At 41.9% G+C, this 13766-nt stretch overlaps 1 protein-coding gene across 5 annotated transcripts in view; it reads left to right on the forward strand.

Moving 5' to 3' along the window:
• Positions 1 to 13766, forward strand: part of SEMA6A (semaphorin 6A) — a 118999-nt gene that overhangs the window by 43153 nt on the left and 62080 nt on the right. For all 5 annotated transcript variants that reach the window (XM_042013226.1, XM_042013229.1, XM_042013230.1 and 2 more), the window contains exons 2-3: positions 7738 to 7875; positions 10241 to 10358. In XM_042013226.1, coding sequence (XP_041869160.1) covers positions 7776 to 7875; positions 10241 to 10358 — 218 coding nt within the window. In that variant the 5' untranslated portion in view covers positions 7738 to 7775. The remainder of the gene's footprint in view (positions 1 to 7737; positions 7876 to 10240; positions 10359 to 13766) is intronic.

Below are 13766 nucleotides of genomic sequence, written 5' to 3' on the forward strand. Positions count from 1 at the left end.
GAGGGCACATTTTTCTCCCACTACAGCTTTGGGTCACCTGCAGCTACATAATTTTTATTCCCTCCATCAGATTAGGGAATAGAAGGTGAGTTGACTGGCACTGATATTTCCCAGGCAAAATGAGTGTTGGAGAGAGTAATGGTGTTGCTGGTAGTGTATCTATTTTCTATTAAGCATGCTGAGATGAAACAGCAAAGTATATATTAGAGGTGGTGTTCTCTCCTGTCAAAAGGCAGTGATTGCTACATTTAGCTCTCAAATCAATTCAGAATCTTGACAGTTTTGCTGAAGTCCCACAAATAATCAATAAAGCTATTTTTATCTCTTAAATGAGTGAGACTTTTAAAAATAATAAAGACATCTTTGTAATGACTGACCAAGCTGTTCCAGAGTTTAGGTCTATTGCTCTGTATGATTGGGGGTGTTGAGTGAAAGAGGTTATTTAGGCATTGCCTTTGTTCCATTCTGCAGGTTTATAACCCCAAAATAAAATTGCAAATGTTTCTGGCAGTCATCCTCCAGGCACAGATGGCTTTCCTCCCAGTTTTGGCAAGCCTGAATTCAGTATAAAACTGAGCAATTATTAGAAAGTGAAATATTGCATGATATAATATCACTACCACCACCATCAGCATCATGACAAGTGGAGCGTTTGTTGTTTTAGAGCCGTGTGAGAGAGCTAGTGCCACTGCGTTACCCCTTCCTTTACAACCTGTACCTGTGCTGCTGCTGGTGATGCACAGATAGATGCATCTTGCTGGAGCAGATGCTTTAGCAAGGAACTGTGGCCATTTTCTCATTTGCGTTGGCTCTATATTTCAATGCAAATATCACTGAACAGATGGCTGATGAGGCCCCCGTGGACTGTTTACAGTAAAGGTTACAACCAAAATCGATAGGCCTGAGATGCTTCTCATTCCATCTGGGGGATGTTCATCTTCCATCTGACTGTTTCCCCTCTGAGCAGCAGCATCCTATTAACGCTGCAGTCATCAGAGATGTCTCACTCAGGTCAGCAGAGGGTTTCTTCTATTTAGGCCTCCATTTGTTCTTCACATTTTCTTCTTGTGCTGCACTGGCAGGAGCAGCAATGTGGATCTTGAGAGGACAGGTTGCCGGCATTAAGCATGCTGAGTTTTGCCTACTGACTTGACACCTGCTACTCCCGTTCGACAGGCTGAGGCTCATCACTGCTGCCTGGGGGTTCTCCAGATCTTTTCAGTTTATCGCTTACTGAGGCAGGAGGTAGTGATGCCACATATCATAGGTGACACTATTGTGCATGGGGTATGGCTTTGTAAAGGTGCAAATGAGGGGAGAGAACAGTTGGTATAGGCTCAGGTTTGCGTAAACCTGAACAAAATAAGCAAGTACCCCTGAAACTTGCGTGAAAATACTTTGTATTTGGGCCAAAATTTTATTTTAGATGCATTTTTGCAAGTCGTCGTGAGGAAATCTGCATGGCCCGTGTATCTGTGTTTCATTAAACTAGTAATGAAGTCCATATTATTCTTTTTAATGAAGGTAGGTACTGTTGCTTACTATATGTGGCAAAATCGCTCTTACTGGTTTCTTTCCCTTGGGCCTGATCGTCATGCCTGGCATGCAGCCCACAGCAGCTGGGCAATGAGTAAGCAGTACTGAATTCAATTATAATGCTAGTAAAGCATGTATAGCAGAGGGCACCCATGCAGTACTCTTATAGTCAGGGAGAACTTTTTGATATGCACAAATGGGAAAGAGTGCTGCTTCATTCACATAATTTAGGGTCCACAGTGTTGCCAGACAGGTGTGGGCTTCCCTTAGGCACTGCCTCTCTGCCCTCACCAGTGTTCAGGAGAAATCCCTTGTTACTATGACACCTGAAGGAGTTCAGGTGATTACACCAATGCATTCATGCACCAGTCTCTCTGGCATAAGGGCCAGCTACCTGGAGTGCAAGAGTGCTTTTTTGGCCACATGAAATGTATGGCCAGCTGTAGAGACAACAGGAGCAGAACAGGAGAGGAAAGATGAATGATGGCTGCACCATCAGTCACAAAAAGATGTTGGAAGTTGGTAGTGATGATGGGCATGGAGCTGGCATTGAGTCTCTGTAGCCACCTGCAGCACCATTCAGGTGACTGAGCAGCAATTGGTAGAGAAAGGACAATACGGGTGAAGAAGCTGTCCATCCCAGGCACTGTCCTGCCATTGCCAATTCAGTTACAATGTCTGGCACTCCATGCTGTGTCTTGCTGATAGCCACTTGTGCCTCATCTCTCTTGAGCTTCCCAAGCACCTGCTGAGCTTCTGTTCACTCATATCTGTCTGATCCCCTTGGCACCACTCAGAGCAGGCATTTTGCACAAGCCCTTCTGCTGCCTGGTGCAGCCATGCGAGGTGTTTGAGCCGCAGCTAACACACCACACAGACAGGCATAGACAAAGGATGCTCTCCTGAACAGCTCTGCTGTGCCAGCCTAACTTTCCTCATTCTCTGGAAGCTGCAGCCTTCAGGTTGTATTCCTCTCTTTTGCTGTTGTTGTTGCATTACTCCTAATTCCTTCCTCTGACTTGCGCAGAACTCTTGTCTTTCCCTTTCCAGGCGCTGTGAATTTAAAAGGGTAAATAGCAGTGATGGTGTTTTCCACTCAGAGGTTTCCAAAGGCTTAGCCAAAGGAGTTGAAGGATGCTTGCCAGCATCTCATGGCAAATCTGTACCATAGCAGGGAACAGCAGGCAGGTTGGCCAACTGGTTTGTGTGCTCTGCCTTCAGCGCGGCAAGACATGTGCTGTGTAGGTCAATACCTGCTTTTTATGTATGGGCAGATCTTGCTCTGTGAGTCTGCTTTGATGAGACACTGAAGTAGGACTTGGGCTCCTAAATCACCTGTGTGCCTTTAAAGCTCTTACCACAGAAGAATCTCCAGTCTTTTAACCTCTGTTCTTCCCTGCTTTTTAATGGTACTTTTGCTTTTGATGGTTATGATTCTAAGGGCTATTTGCTGAGTATTTCCAGGACCAGTTCATGTAGGCTGCTGCTTTCCCTGTTGTTCACTTTTCTTTATGCAGTAGTTCAAATTCATCTGGCTTTAGTTTTAGTTTCCTCAGTGTTTGGTTAAATGCTGTACCTTCTTGCTGGACTGTCTTTTTGAAGAATAAATTATTTGTACGTATTTGTAGAAATGAAAGAGTTTGTTGAAGACAGTCGCAAGTTTTTAGGGCCAGTAGGTTTCCTGGCCTTGCTTCATGCATAACACAGACCATGGAATTTTTTCTGGTGATTCTCACATTAAGCTTAATAATTTGTGGATTGAAGTGCAGCTGTTGTGTATGAACAGAACCGATCATAGTAGAAAGAAGTTTTGTAATAAATGAATATAACAAGATCTGTTCATTACAGAGCAGTTTTACTGTGCCATGGGAAAATTCATGGTTGCATACTTTGATTTTTTCTTGGAGTTACTCTGGGATTAGCTGAATGTACAGTGAGGTCGAAGCTATAAGATGGGAGGTTTTCTAACATGAAAGGGCATCCCTTTCATTAAAGATGTGCCTATGCAGTCATTGCTATTGCTGTTGAATTTGCTCTCAGGATCAAATCTGGCCTTGCACTTTTGTGGAGTTTACCTGGAAGTTCGCTCATCTGTTTAGATTTTTCACTGGATTTGTGTAACCCTTCTGGAACAAACAAGCTGTAGATAGAATAACCTTCCTACTAGGGTATTAGGGCAAGAACCACATAATTCTTTGCCTAGCCAAGCAGATATTCTATATGCATGTCCACCCAGACTGTTGTAAATGCTGAAAACACCAGGCAGCAAAAAGCAAAGCTTGTCATGGTGGCTTCTTGTTGGCTTGAATAGCCACGGATAGCCATTGTGGAAGGCACTTGGCACAGGAAAATTAGACTTTTCTCCTTGTTTTGAAATGATAATTACTTTCTTGGCTTCAGAAACTCCTTCATGCCAACAGCATGAATTTTACAAAAGTAAATTATCCTATGCCAAGCATGTATATGTGGGTGGTATATGTATACGTATATGTATATGTACATGTATACATAGACTTTGACTAAGTAAAAATAACAGTAATAGCAACTATATTGTGCTAGTATCCAAACATACTACTTAGAAGTGATTCATCTTTGGGCTGAAGTGCACAAACAGAGAAACCTCTTCCACCTCAGAAGGCAAAACTTTGATTTCTATATACATTAAGAGATCATGTGGTTTGTTTATATTTAATTATAATAAGACAAAAAGGAGGGAACACACAAGTGGCCAGAACAAGATGTCTTACATAGGTATTTGAAACATCATCTTCAGAAAGAAGAATCAGAGCAGTAATGTATGTTCCAAAAAATTCCTATTTACCTTGGTTTAAGAATGCAAAAAGCAGATTATTTGTGGGTTTTTTGAAGCTTGGAAGAAATCTAATCTACTCTGCCAAGTCAATGACTACAAGTCACTGGATTAGACATAGATTATAAAACATGCTCTTAAAAACTTGCAGGGCTGTATTTTAATAGCATGCTTGATAGTAAAAGACCATCAAAACTCACTCTTCTTGTCACCGGTAGCTTCCTTCAACTAGAATAACAATGTTTCGGACTAGGAGAACTGAAGTTCTCAGGCCTGGTTCTCTCTCAACCAGTATGCCTCAGCGCAGGCCAGATTGGGTTGCAGTTCACATCTCTCCATGAAGGATGGAGAGCTCTTCATTGATGTTTGCGAAACTTTTATTTTGAGACAGTGCCTGTACTCAGTTGGTACCACTGTCTAACTACTTGTCTTCATCAGACACTGCGTTCACAAGCACTTTTGATTAGCAAGTAGTTTCAGCACAGTTGCAAGTGAGAACATTTGCATCACTCCCAGGGGTCCAACCAGAAAGAAAATTGTACTAAAGATAAGTGTGACCTTCTTGAATCCACACTTCTCTGAAATCCCACTGAAACAGTATGGCTCTTTCTGCCATTGTAAGAACTGCAAAAGTGGCAATATGTTTGAATAATTACCTCTGAATAAAAAGCTGCCTTTGGATGCAGCTTAGTCTTCCTTAGTGTCAACTTATTGGCACAGACACTGATACACGTGTAGTCCATTTGAATCACTGACATGTCAAAGTAAATATTTTGCATACACATCTTGTGAATTTGAACTATGTTGGTACCAGAGCAACAGAGAATTATGCTTTTTTCCTCTCTTCTCCCTCTTTTCTTGCCCAAAAGAATCCCCTTAAGAAGGAGAGAGAATTTCATATGCTTATAAACCTACCAATCTATGTCAGTTCATTTGCCAGTTTGGGGTTTTTTTCCCAGGTAAAAGAAAGCAGATCTGGCCCAATAGCATGCACATGAAATCACAAAGTAAGCTTGCTGGGCGTTGTTCATTTTCCTGGAAGCTTTCTCCCATACAGAGTTACACAGAGCACCACACACGTCTGAATGAGCAGTAGAGACTGATGGTGCAGAATCACCCATGGGGAAAGTTTTTCAGGTTCTAAAGGGGAGTGGCAGAGCTGCGTCTGCCATACTGTGATGCTTTCCTCACAGGACACTCCTTGTTAGATAGTGAATTGTGTGCTGATAGGGAGTAACAGAAAGCAGCTATTCTTATGCTCCAGAGTCTCACTGCGAGCCAAGTGGTTTGAATTGTTAGCCTGCAGACTGATACTGTGGATGAATACCGTTTAAGTGGAAGAACTGGATTGCTTCCTAAGTTCTTCCCGTTAAACTGTTTTTGCTCATGTACATTTCAGAAAAGATTTGTACATTGGATTGTAGCAATTTCAAGGAGAAAATAATTTCAATCAATTTGTGTAGTAAGGCATTTTGTTTTGTCATTTTGCAGTGTACTTCCAAAGGCAAAATTTTTAAACCAGCAAAGTGACATTTTGAAAAATTACGTAGAGATAAAGGAATTAGCCCCTTTAATGTGTGTATCTTGTTTTTCATTAAAACCTTTTGAGGGAAACTGTTTTTCCAAGCATGCTATTTACTTCTGCTGCTTATTTCTTCTTTGGGCATTCCAAAGGGCCCCAAATGACAACAAATAGAAAGAAATGGGTCCTATGCCAGAGAGCTAACAGTCAGAAGAAAATGTAAGAGGTGACTAAAGAGAGAAATGGAGGAAATGCATAGAGAAAGTGTCTGCAGGCAGACATAGCTGTGTCAGTAATCATACAGAGCTATTGGCCTAACCAGTGCTAGATGGAAATGCTTCTCTTGGGGCTTGTATGTACTATCTTTTAGTATGCATTCTCCTATAAGGTATAACAGACAGTGTCTGTATTGTGTTGCATTTGTTTGTGCTGTTTTTATCCTTTGCCATCTATCTAACACTTTGTTAAGTTAAGGTGTCAGTCATTGCCTTACATTATTTTTCTTTTCCTAGTCTTGGTCTAACTTGGTCTCTCAGTTATTTTGTTAATAGAAATAGAGAATCAGCCAAATTTCCAATTTGCATGTTGAAATAATAATAGACTAACAGAAAGTGTAATAAATCAGTAGTCGTTATGGACTCTATCCCCCTGCAACAGATCCCCCCTTCCAAACCATTTATAGGAACTGAAATTTTATTTGAAAACCAGCATCTGATGAGGCAAATTAATTATTGTGATATTTTTCAATTGGTTAAAAAATGAGGAATCCAACATTTAAGACTTGCTAATGCTTTTTTTGGCATCAAGACAGGAGACACAGGTATCTAATATTAAATAGTGCTGCAGAAGGGCAAGTTAGCACTTTGTTTGCCAGATTAAGTTTCAAAGACTATGTAGGTTATGAAGTTTGACTTTCTGCCCATGAATCTTGAATGACTGACAGACCACTGTAAAATAGCTTTGTTCAAAAGGAATCTTTAGCAGGCAGCATCAAAGGTTTGAAATTCTGGAAGGGATGAAAAGAAAACCCCACTTTTGCACTGGTTTCCCCTACAGATCAATGTCTTTGTGAAATTTGCCTGAGAATTATGAAGTATTTACTGTATTATGTGCTGTTTTCTTTCACTGTATCCAAAGACCTCAGTGGTTCCTTTTATCTTTAAGATTTAGGGATATTTTTGTACATGAAATCTGAATGAATGAATGAATGAATGAATGAATGCATTAATGGAACACAGGGAAAAAAATGCTGGATTTAGACAGTTCTTTTCTTCCTTATTTTATCACAAGTTGGGTATTGGTTTTACGACACCTAAATTTATGGGTGTATATTTTTATGGTAAAGCCCAATGACATGTTCTGAATGCTCCATCAAGTTGTCTCAGTGTTTCTTCACTTGATTCACAACTCTGCAGGGTATGAATCAGTCCTGTAGTATAACTCTTAATCTCTTTTTAACCAGAATAATGTAGTGTGGGGGGTTTTTTATTTATGGTGTGTGTCATCATGTCAGCATCTAATTATGTTAGCCAAAGAAGGGGAAAATAAAATATTTCTTGAAAAACTTGTCAGCTGTTGATCAGTGCAGGAGATGAAGCATCTTCATTGCATAATAAGCAGCAGAAGCAGAAATTTTTTTGTAACACACAGGTCCTTAAGTCTGTCCTTAAGCAAGATGTGGCCCTGCTGGGGCATGGGCTGAATAATAACTGGCTTTGCAGGGCAGTTCCTGCCTAGAAACACAGCATGTCTCCTCAGGCGTTTCCTCCTCAGTGAGAGGCTTGAGGAGGACAGCTCCCTCTACTTTTCACAGACTCTTTGAAGCTCTGGTTCAACAGAAGGCACTTAAACTCTTGTTTGTCTTCCACAGGGTGAAGTGAAGAAGTGAAGCCTCACAGCTGAACTACTATGAGGTCAGAAGCCTTGCTGCTATATTTCACACTGCTACATTTTGCTGGGGCTGGTTTCCCAGAAGATTCTGAGCCTATCAGTATTTCGCATGGCAACTGTAAGTATGAGGAGGCCAGAGGACTTCATTTAATACTGATCAGGGGACGTCAAATCAACATTATTTTACTACAGTTGCAGTAGATAAAGTTGATTTTTCTTGATTTCACCCATATCAGCCACTTACGTTCTCAGATACTAATTTAGGAACATGACTTTTCACATGGTCTTATGATTTGTTAATCTGATACAAATAATTGAACTTACTTCTTTAAGCTCAGATGGATTCTGCTTGAGCATTAGGCATTTTTTTCCCAAGCCAGAATTGTAGCTAAAAACCAAATCAAGACAAAGAATCTTTTATGACAGAAGCTCTCCCTTTTCTTACCAGTAGAGATTGGCTAACTCTCCAAAATCTAGTGTAACACCAACAGCTGCAAGTCATACTGAAATTTGCTGGCTAAACAGGTGGAGAGCTTTCTGTGCATTTTACTCTGGACATCAGGCTTGACTTAACTGATTCTTTCACATTTGTTTCAGCTCAGTTGTGATTATTGCGAAGAAAATTCTTCAAAGTTTCAGATGTTTATGAGGATGTTTAGCATCTGGGCCTCTCCCTACTCTTGCTAGGGTGTAGCAAGTCAGCCAAGAGCAGGCTTGTGTTCAATTCTCTTTTTGTTCAGGAATTTGGTTTTTAAATTGTCCATGTTTACTGTGCTTTGTAATGACCTTGGCACCCATAAACTTGTCTGTCATGTGTAACACCAATCTGAAAGACAAGACTCCAGGACACACCTGATGTGCTGCAAATGTTAATAGACAACTGGGATACAAGAACAGGGAGGAACTGCTCTGAAGTGAACCCAGGTGAAACATGGTTAGTGTGACCACTGGATCTTCAGCACCAACATTTTCACACTCTAGAAGGGTAGTGCTAATCATTCTTGCAAAAATGTGCCAGCCTTGATCCTTTTGGAGAAATAGAACATGGGATAATTTTTCCTCTGCAGCATGGCATGCTGAAGTGGACATGAATGCCCCCAGTTTGTTCCAGATCCATGAGTCACAGAGGAAACATTACTGAACAGAAAATAGCCTGACAGTTAAACTTGGCATTTTGCATGTAGGACATGGTCAGAAGGATTAAACTTCTGCATGTAAATCCTGCCTGGTGTCTTAATTTATTTCTTCAAGAGGTCTCAGCATCTGGTTCGGAGAGAAGTTCCTTTTTCTGACCAGTTTTGTCACCAGACTTTCTGGCACATGGTGCTTTGAGGTGCTTTGCTGAAGCCATGCTATGAATCAATACTTTGGCCAAGCTTAACAGGTACAATGCTTTTAGGAGACAATAGCTGAAAACACTGAAGCAGTAGATGAGTTTTTAAAGAAATAGACTCCCTCAAAGAGCTGCAATTTTCTGGGAAAAATTTATGGGGAAAAGGCATAGCTAGATGCTTGTCAGCCCTGTCTAACATGCACTTGCAGCAGTTCTGCAGTGATAATGCTCATCAGAGGATCATCCTCCTCCTGTCTTCTGTCTTTTTATTTACTTAATTAGCTCCTTGTTTGTGCACCTAGATACCATGATCATATGATGTGTGTGAATGTGAAGTGGCCCTGATCAGAAGTGTTCCCTGTTGCTACAGGTTGTACACTTATCTGAGGAGCAGTGGAACACCCTGTGTATGCTGAGTTCTCACCCAAAAAAATATTGAGAATAGACAATAAATGCTCTGGGTGACTGGTAGAGGTGGGGAGGAAGCTGAGTTGTTGATAGCATAAGCCCAGTACAGGGATTCCAATCAGTATTACTGTCCAGTTGCCAGGACTGGAGCATCAGACTAGTTGCCAAAATAATGTGCAGTGACTTTCACTTCATAAGTTCAAGTGGTAATTTCCCACCATTTCTCAGAAATCCCCGCAGCTGCTCTGTGACAGCAGCCCAGTCCTGTAGAAAACCCAAGGAACTGGCAGTTTGAACCAAGGGGAGCCAAGGCTTTTGCTTTAGCCACTACCAGTCCAGTCATGGTGGTGATTGATGGGCCACTGTAGGACAGCTTTGTCCTGATAGACGTGCTTTGGCAGCCAGGAGCAAGCATTTAAGCTCTGCAAGCAGTGAAAGAAAAACTGTGAGAAAGTGCCATATACCTGTGTGCCAAGAGCTCCAGAACAGATTTATACTTAAAACAACTCACAGTTTTTGTCTTCTACAAAGGTGATGACTTTCACCTTTGCAGCTGCAAGGACTGTAACCTTGAAGAACTCTCCAACTCTCTGTGCTCATGCCTTCCAGCCTCAGGGTGTGCTTCCAGAACACAACAGAAACCACAGGTTTTGGCTATAGCTGGGCCACTCGGTGCTTCATGTTAGCACAATTTCAGTTTGTTATTCTCTTTTGACCCTGTTGATTTTTTTCCTTCCTACAGATACAAGACAGTATCCGGTGTTTGTGGGTCACAAACCAGGGCGGAACACCACACAGAGGCACCGGCTGGACATCCAGCTTGTCATGGTCATGAACAGGACCCTCTACGTTGCTGCTAGGTCAGTAATCTCCTGCTTCACCAATCCTCTCTTACTGCTTTAAGAGGAGGAAGGAGAAGACAAGGAATATTCTGAGTTTTTCTCCGATGGACGCATTAGTTTTAGGACTGTTACACTCAGAGAGAGTTTTGCAGCCTGTTAGAAAGGCATATTAGAAACCTTGCTAGGTGGTCAGCTAAAGTTTTGTGATATGCTACACCTGTATTTTAGGACTGCATGCATCTGCCTTCCTTTGAAACCTGCAAGAGGGAAGTTGCCAGAGAAATAACTTAGTTCCGTGGAAAAGCAGTTCCATCCTCATCCTTTTATTCCGCCTGAGCTCACCAAAAATGACAAATTTTAGAGTATAATTCTTCTGTGCACAAATGCATTTTTTGATAAGTGTTATTAGAATGCAATTTTGCTGATTTAGGCATGTTTTTAATACCTTAAGACCAAAAAAAGAAGCAAACATGATTCTGAAAGGTTAATTGAATTTAGTGTCTTGCTTGGAGAGCTATACTGTGCAGACATGAGCACCTCTTTTTATAAAATTGCACATAGAGCCACCCATTCAGTTTGCCTAGCTCATCTTGCACTGTCGGCCTCAATGGAGCTACACCCATTACACAGCTGCCAACCTGGCACAGATCAGATATTAACACTTCATCTCCCTACCTGTTGTTAGCAAAGAAGATTGAGGATCTTAGAGTGGGAATTACATTAGAGATGTAAAGTGAGTGCAAGATGAGTCCAGATTAGCAAGGGTGGGTGGTACTGATTAGCAAGAGTGGGTAGTCCAGTTTAGGAGCTCTTGGACCCAGATTCTGTTTGGGACCTCCCTGCAAGTAGCAGCTTGTTTTCTGCCTGTTTTCTGGTCCTCTATTGGAAAAATACGCACCTTTCCACATGTGCCACATAAAACCAGGCTGTTGCTGCAGATGGGAGAAGTGGTGGGTGGGATGGCCAGGAGTGAAGGGGAACAGCTGCTGAACAGGCAGCCTCTCACCACCAGCCCTGTCTGCAAAGCCCTTGGCAGCCGCTGGGAGCTGCCTGGCTTTCCTCGCAAACAGCCACTCCCCATCTTCTGGGTGGTCAGATGTGTCCTGTGGGGGAAAGCTCCCTGTGGATCTCCATGCGGCACCACGTAATTGGTAATTGCATTACACCAGCATGGTCACTGAGTGACATTCTCAGTCCCTGGCTGCTAGAAGAACACACCTGTTCCCCTACCCAGCCATCGCAGCTGCTCTGGATAATCACAGCTTCCTCGGGCTCCTTGCATACCCTGCTCTGCATGGGGTCTGGCTGGCAGAGCTCAGGGTTCTCACGCCAAGACCTTGCATCCAGTCCAGGCAGAGAGCAAGTATCCTTCCACAGGAGCTGCGGTGGTGTTGGTCATAGGGCACAAGGAGAGGTCAGCCCTGCGGCAAGTGGCAAAGCCCTGCGCTTTGCCTGAGTTCAGACATTAGTATTTTTGCTGTGTTTAGTGGGATAATGAGTGGGGCAGGGCAGAGGGTTGAAGAAGTTTGAAAGGTGGTGGCAGGATTTCCTCCTTTTCATAGCTGAGCTCCCTTTGCTTTCCTTACTTGTTTTCCTTTAAATTAGGAAATTATTTGCAGTGAGACGGTGGTAAATCTGCTTTGCAGATTTTGTTCTGCTGTTTTCCTAGTTTGTTCTCAGACTGAGATTGATGCAATTAGACTGTCACAGTGCCCAAGCAACTGGCATTACAGCAGGAAAACCCAGAGAATGGTTCTGGGATATGAAATCACTGTGTGCACAAATTATATGAAGAATGCTAATGTTTGGGGGATAACGTGTACTAGTATGTGAATATGCATTCTTCCCTATTTGTATAAAACAACTTGCTACAATGAGAGTGCTTATATAGTCCTAGGGTTGTGTGACCTACAAAAAAGAATAAAGACCTGGTCTGTTTTCTACTTACACAAGCACGAAAAAAATCTTCTTACACTTTTTTCCCTTTGGTAACTCAAAACCTCTTTGACGTATTCTTTCTCCCCTCCTTGTTGCTGAATAAAGTCCCTCCTGCTCTGACAAGGCTGTGTGATACAAGTTAAAATTCAAAGATAATTTTTATCTTTAAGTAACAAACTTCAGAAAATGAGTCATCCTTCAGTATCTAGTGTGAATGAAAGTTTGTAACCCAAATACTGCATCTCCTTCAGAGGCAGTAGTAAATCTAGAGATTGAAAGCAAATTTGTACACAATCAAAGATGTTTGCCAAGACTTTTGTAACAAGATTCATTGAAAACTGTAGCTAACATAAGTCTTCGGTCTGTTATATGAGATATTGCTCTCATGCTTTTTTTAGACATTGAAATATAGTGATCCTAAGTTTATGTTTTACCAGTTATCTGAAAAAACAATCAAAACAAATGGTTAAATATTGAAAGTTTTTGTTTTAGGTTGGGGGTTTTTTTGTTTGCTTATTTTAGAAGATCCAGTGTTGACTTTTGCAGACAGTTTCAGTGCAGCAGAAACTCAGATTTGAGAAGTGCTAACATTTTATTAATGGGAAACTGGCATAGACTAAAATTTCTGTCAGTTCGCTACTTGTTTTGTCACATGGGATACATGACTCCTGTATTAGCTATTACCAAATAAAGTTTTGTGTCGCTGCAGAAAGGCATTATTTCATATTATCAGGCAGAGATACGCAGCCAATATAAATCAGAGTAACTCAGCCAGAGGCCATAAAGCTTTACTGTCTGAATATCTGGCTTGCAGTCTCAAAGGACCAGCTCTGTCGTCTTTTTTCTCATGGGAAGGATACTCGCACGCCATCTCTCTCGAGCTCACCCACACCCAGGCACACACACCCTTTTCTAAGTTTGCTATGTCTCCTCCTCCCATTGTCTCGTGCAGTGGCAGCTTTTGTTCACATTACCTGCCACCCCGTGCATATGAAGGGAACAGACGAGGAGCAGGGGCTAGGATGGCTCTCTCCTCATTTGCAGTTACATGTTTCCAAACCATGCGCCAAGCGCCAAGGGTCGTGCACAGCCGGTGGCATTATTTAAATTCCCTTCCTCGACAAGATTGTGCCATGGCAACAAAACTCCGTTCTGCTGACTGGAGGTGGGAGAAATGTAAGCTCCAGGATTAAATAAATTTGTGTTAGAATAACTTAATTAGCAGCAAACTGTACACATACCACAGCTAGTAGATAGTAGGAGTTGGGCAGCAGCGGGAAAAGGAGGGAGAGGACAATCCCACGTTTTCTGTGATTAGGGAGTCCTCCTCTGAATTTGACAGTTCTTTCGCTCCGTCCTGACACTGTCAGCAACTGTGTTTCATCTGTGGCATGAGAAAATTATATGTAATTTTCCTGATGCTAACCTTCTTTCCAATAATCCCATAACTTAGCATCTGAGTTTCCTTTGAACCCTTTCTTGAACCAG

Source organism: Corvus kubaryi, unplaced genomic scaffold (assembly GCF_017639235.1).
Source record: "Corvus kubaryi isolate FWS band 111438036 unplaced genomic scaffold, C.kubaryi_AGA036_p1.0 split1-37296, whole genome shotgun sequence".
Classification (NCBI taxonomy): domain Eukaryota; kingdom Metazoa; phylum Chordata; class Aves; order Passeriformes; family Corvidae; genus Corvus; species Corvus kubaryi.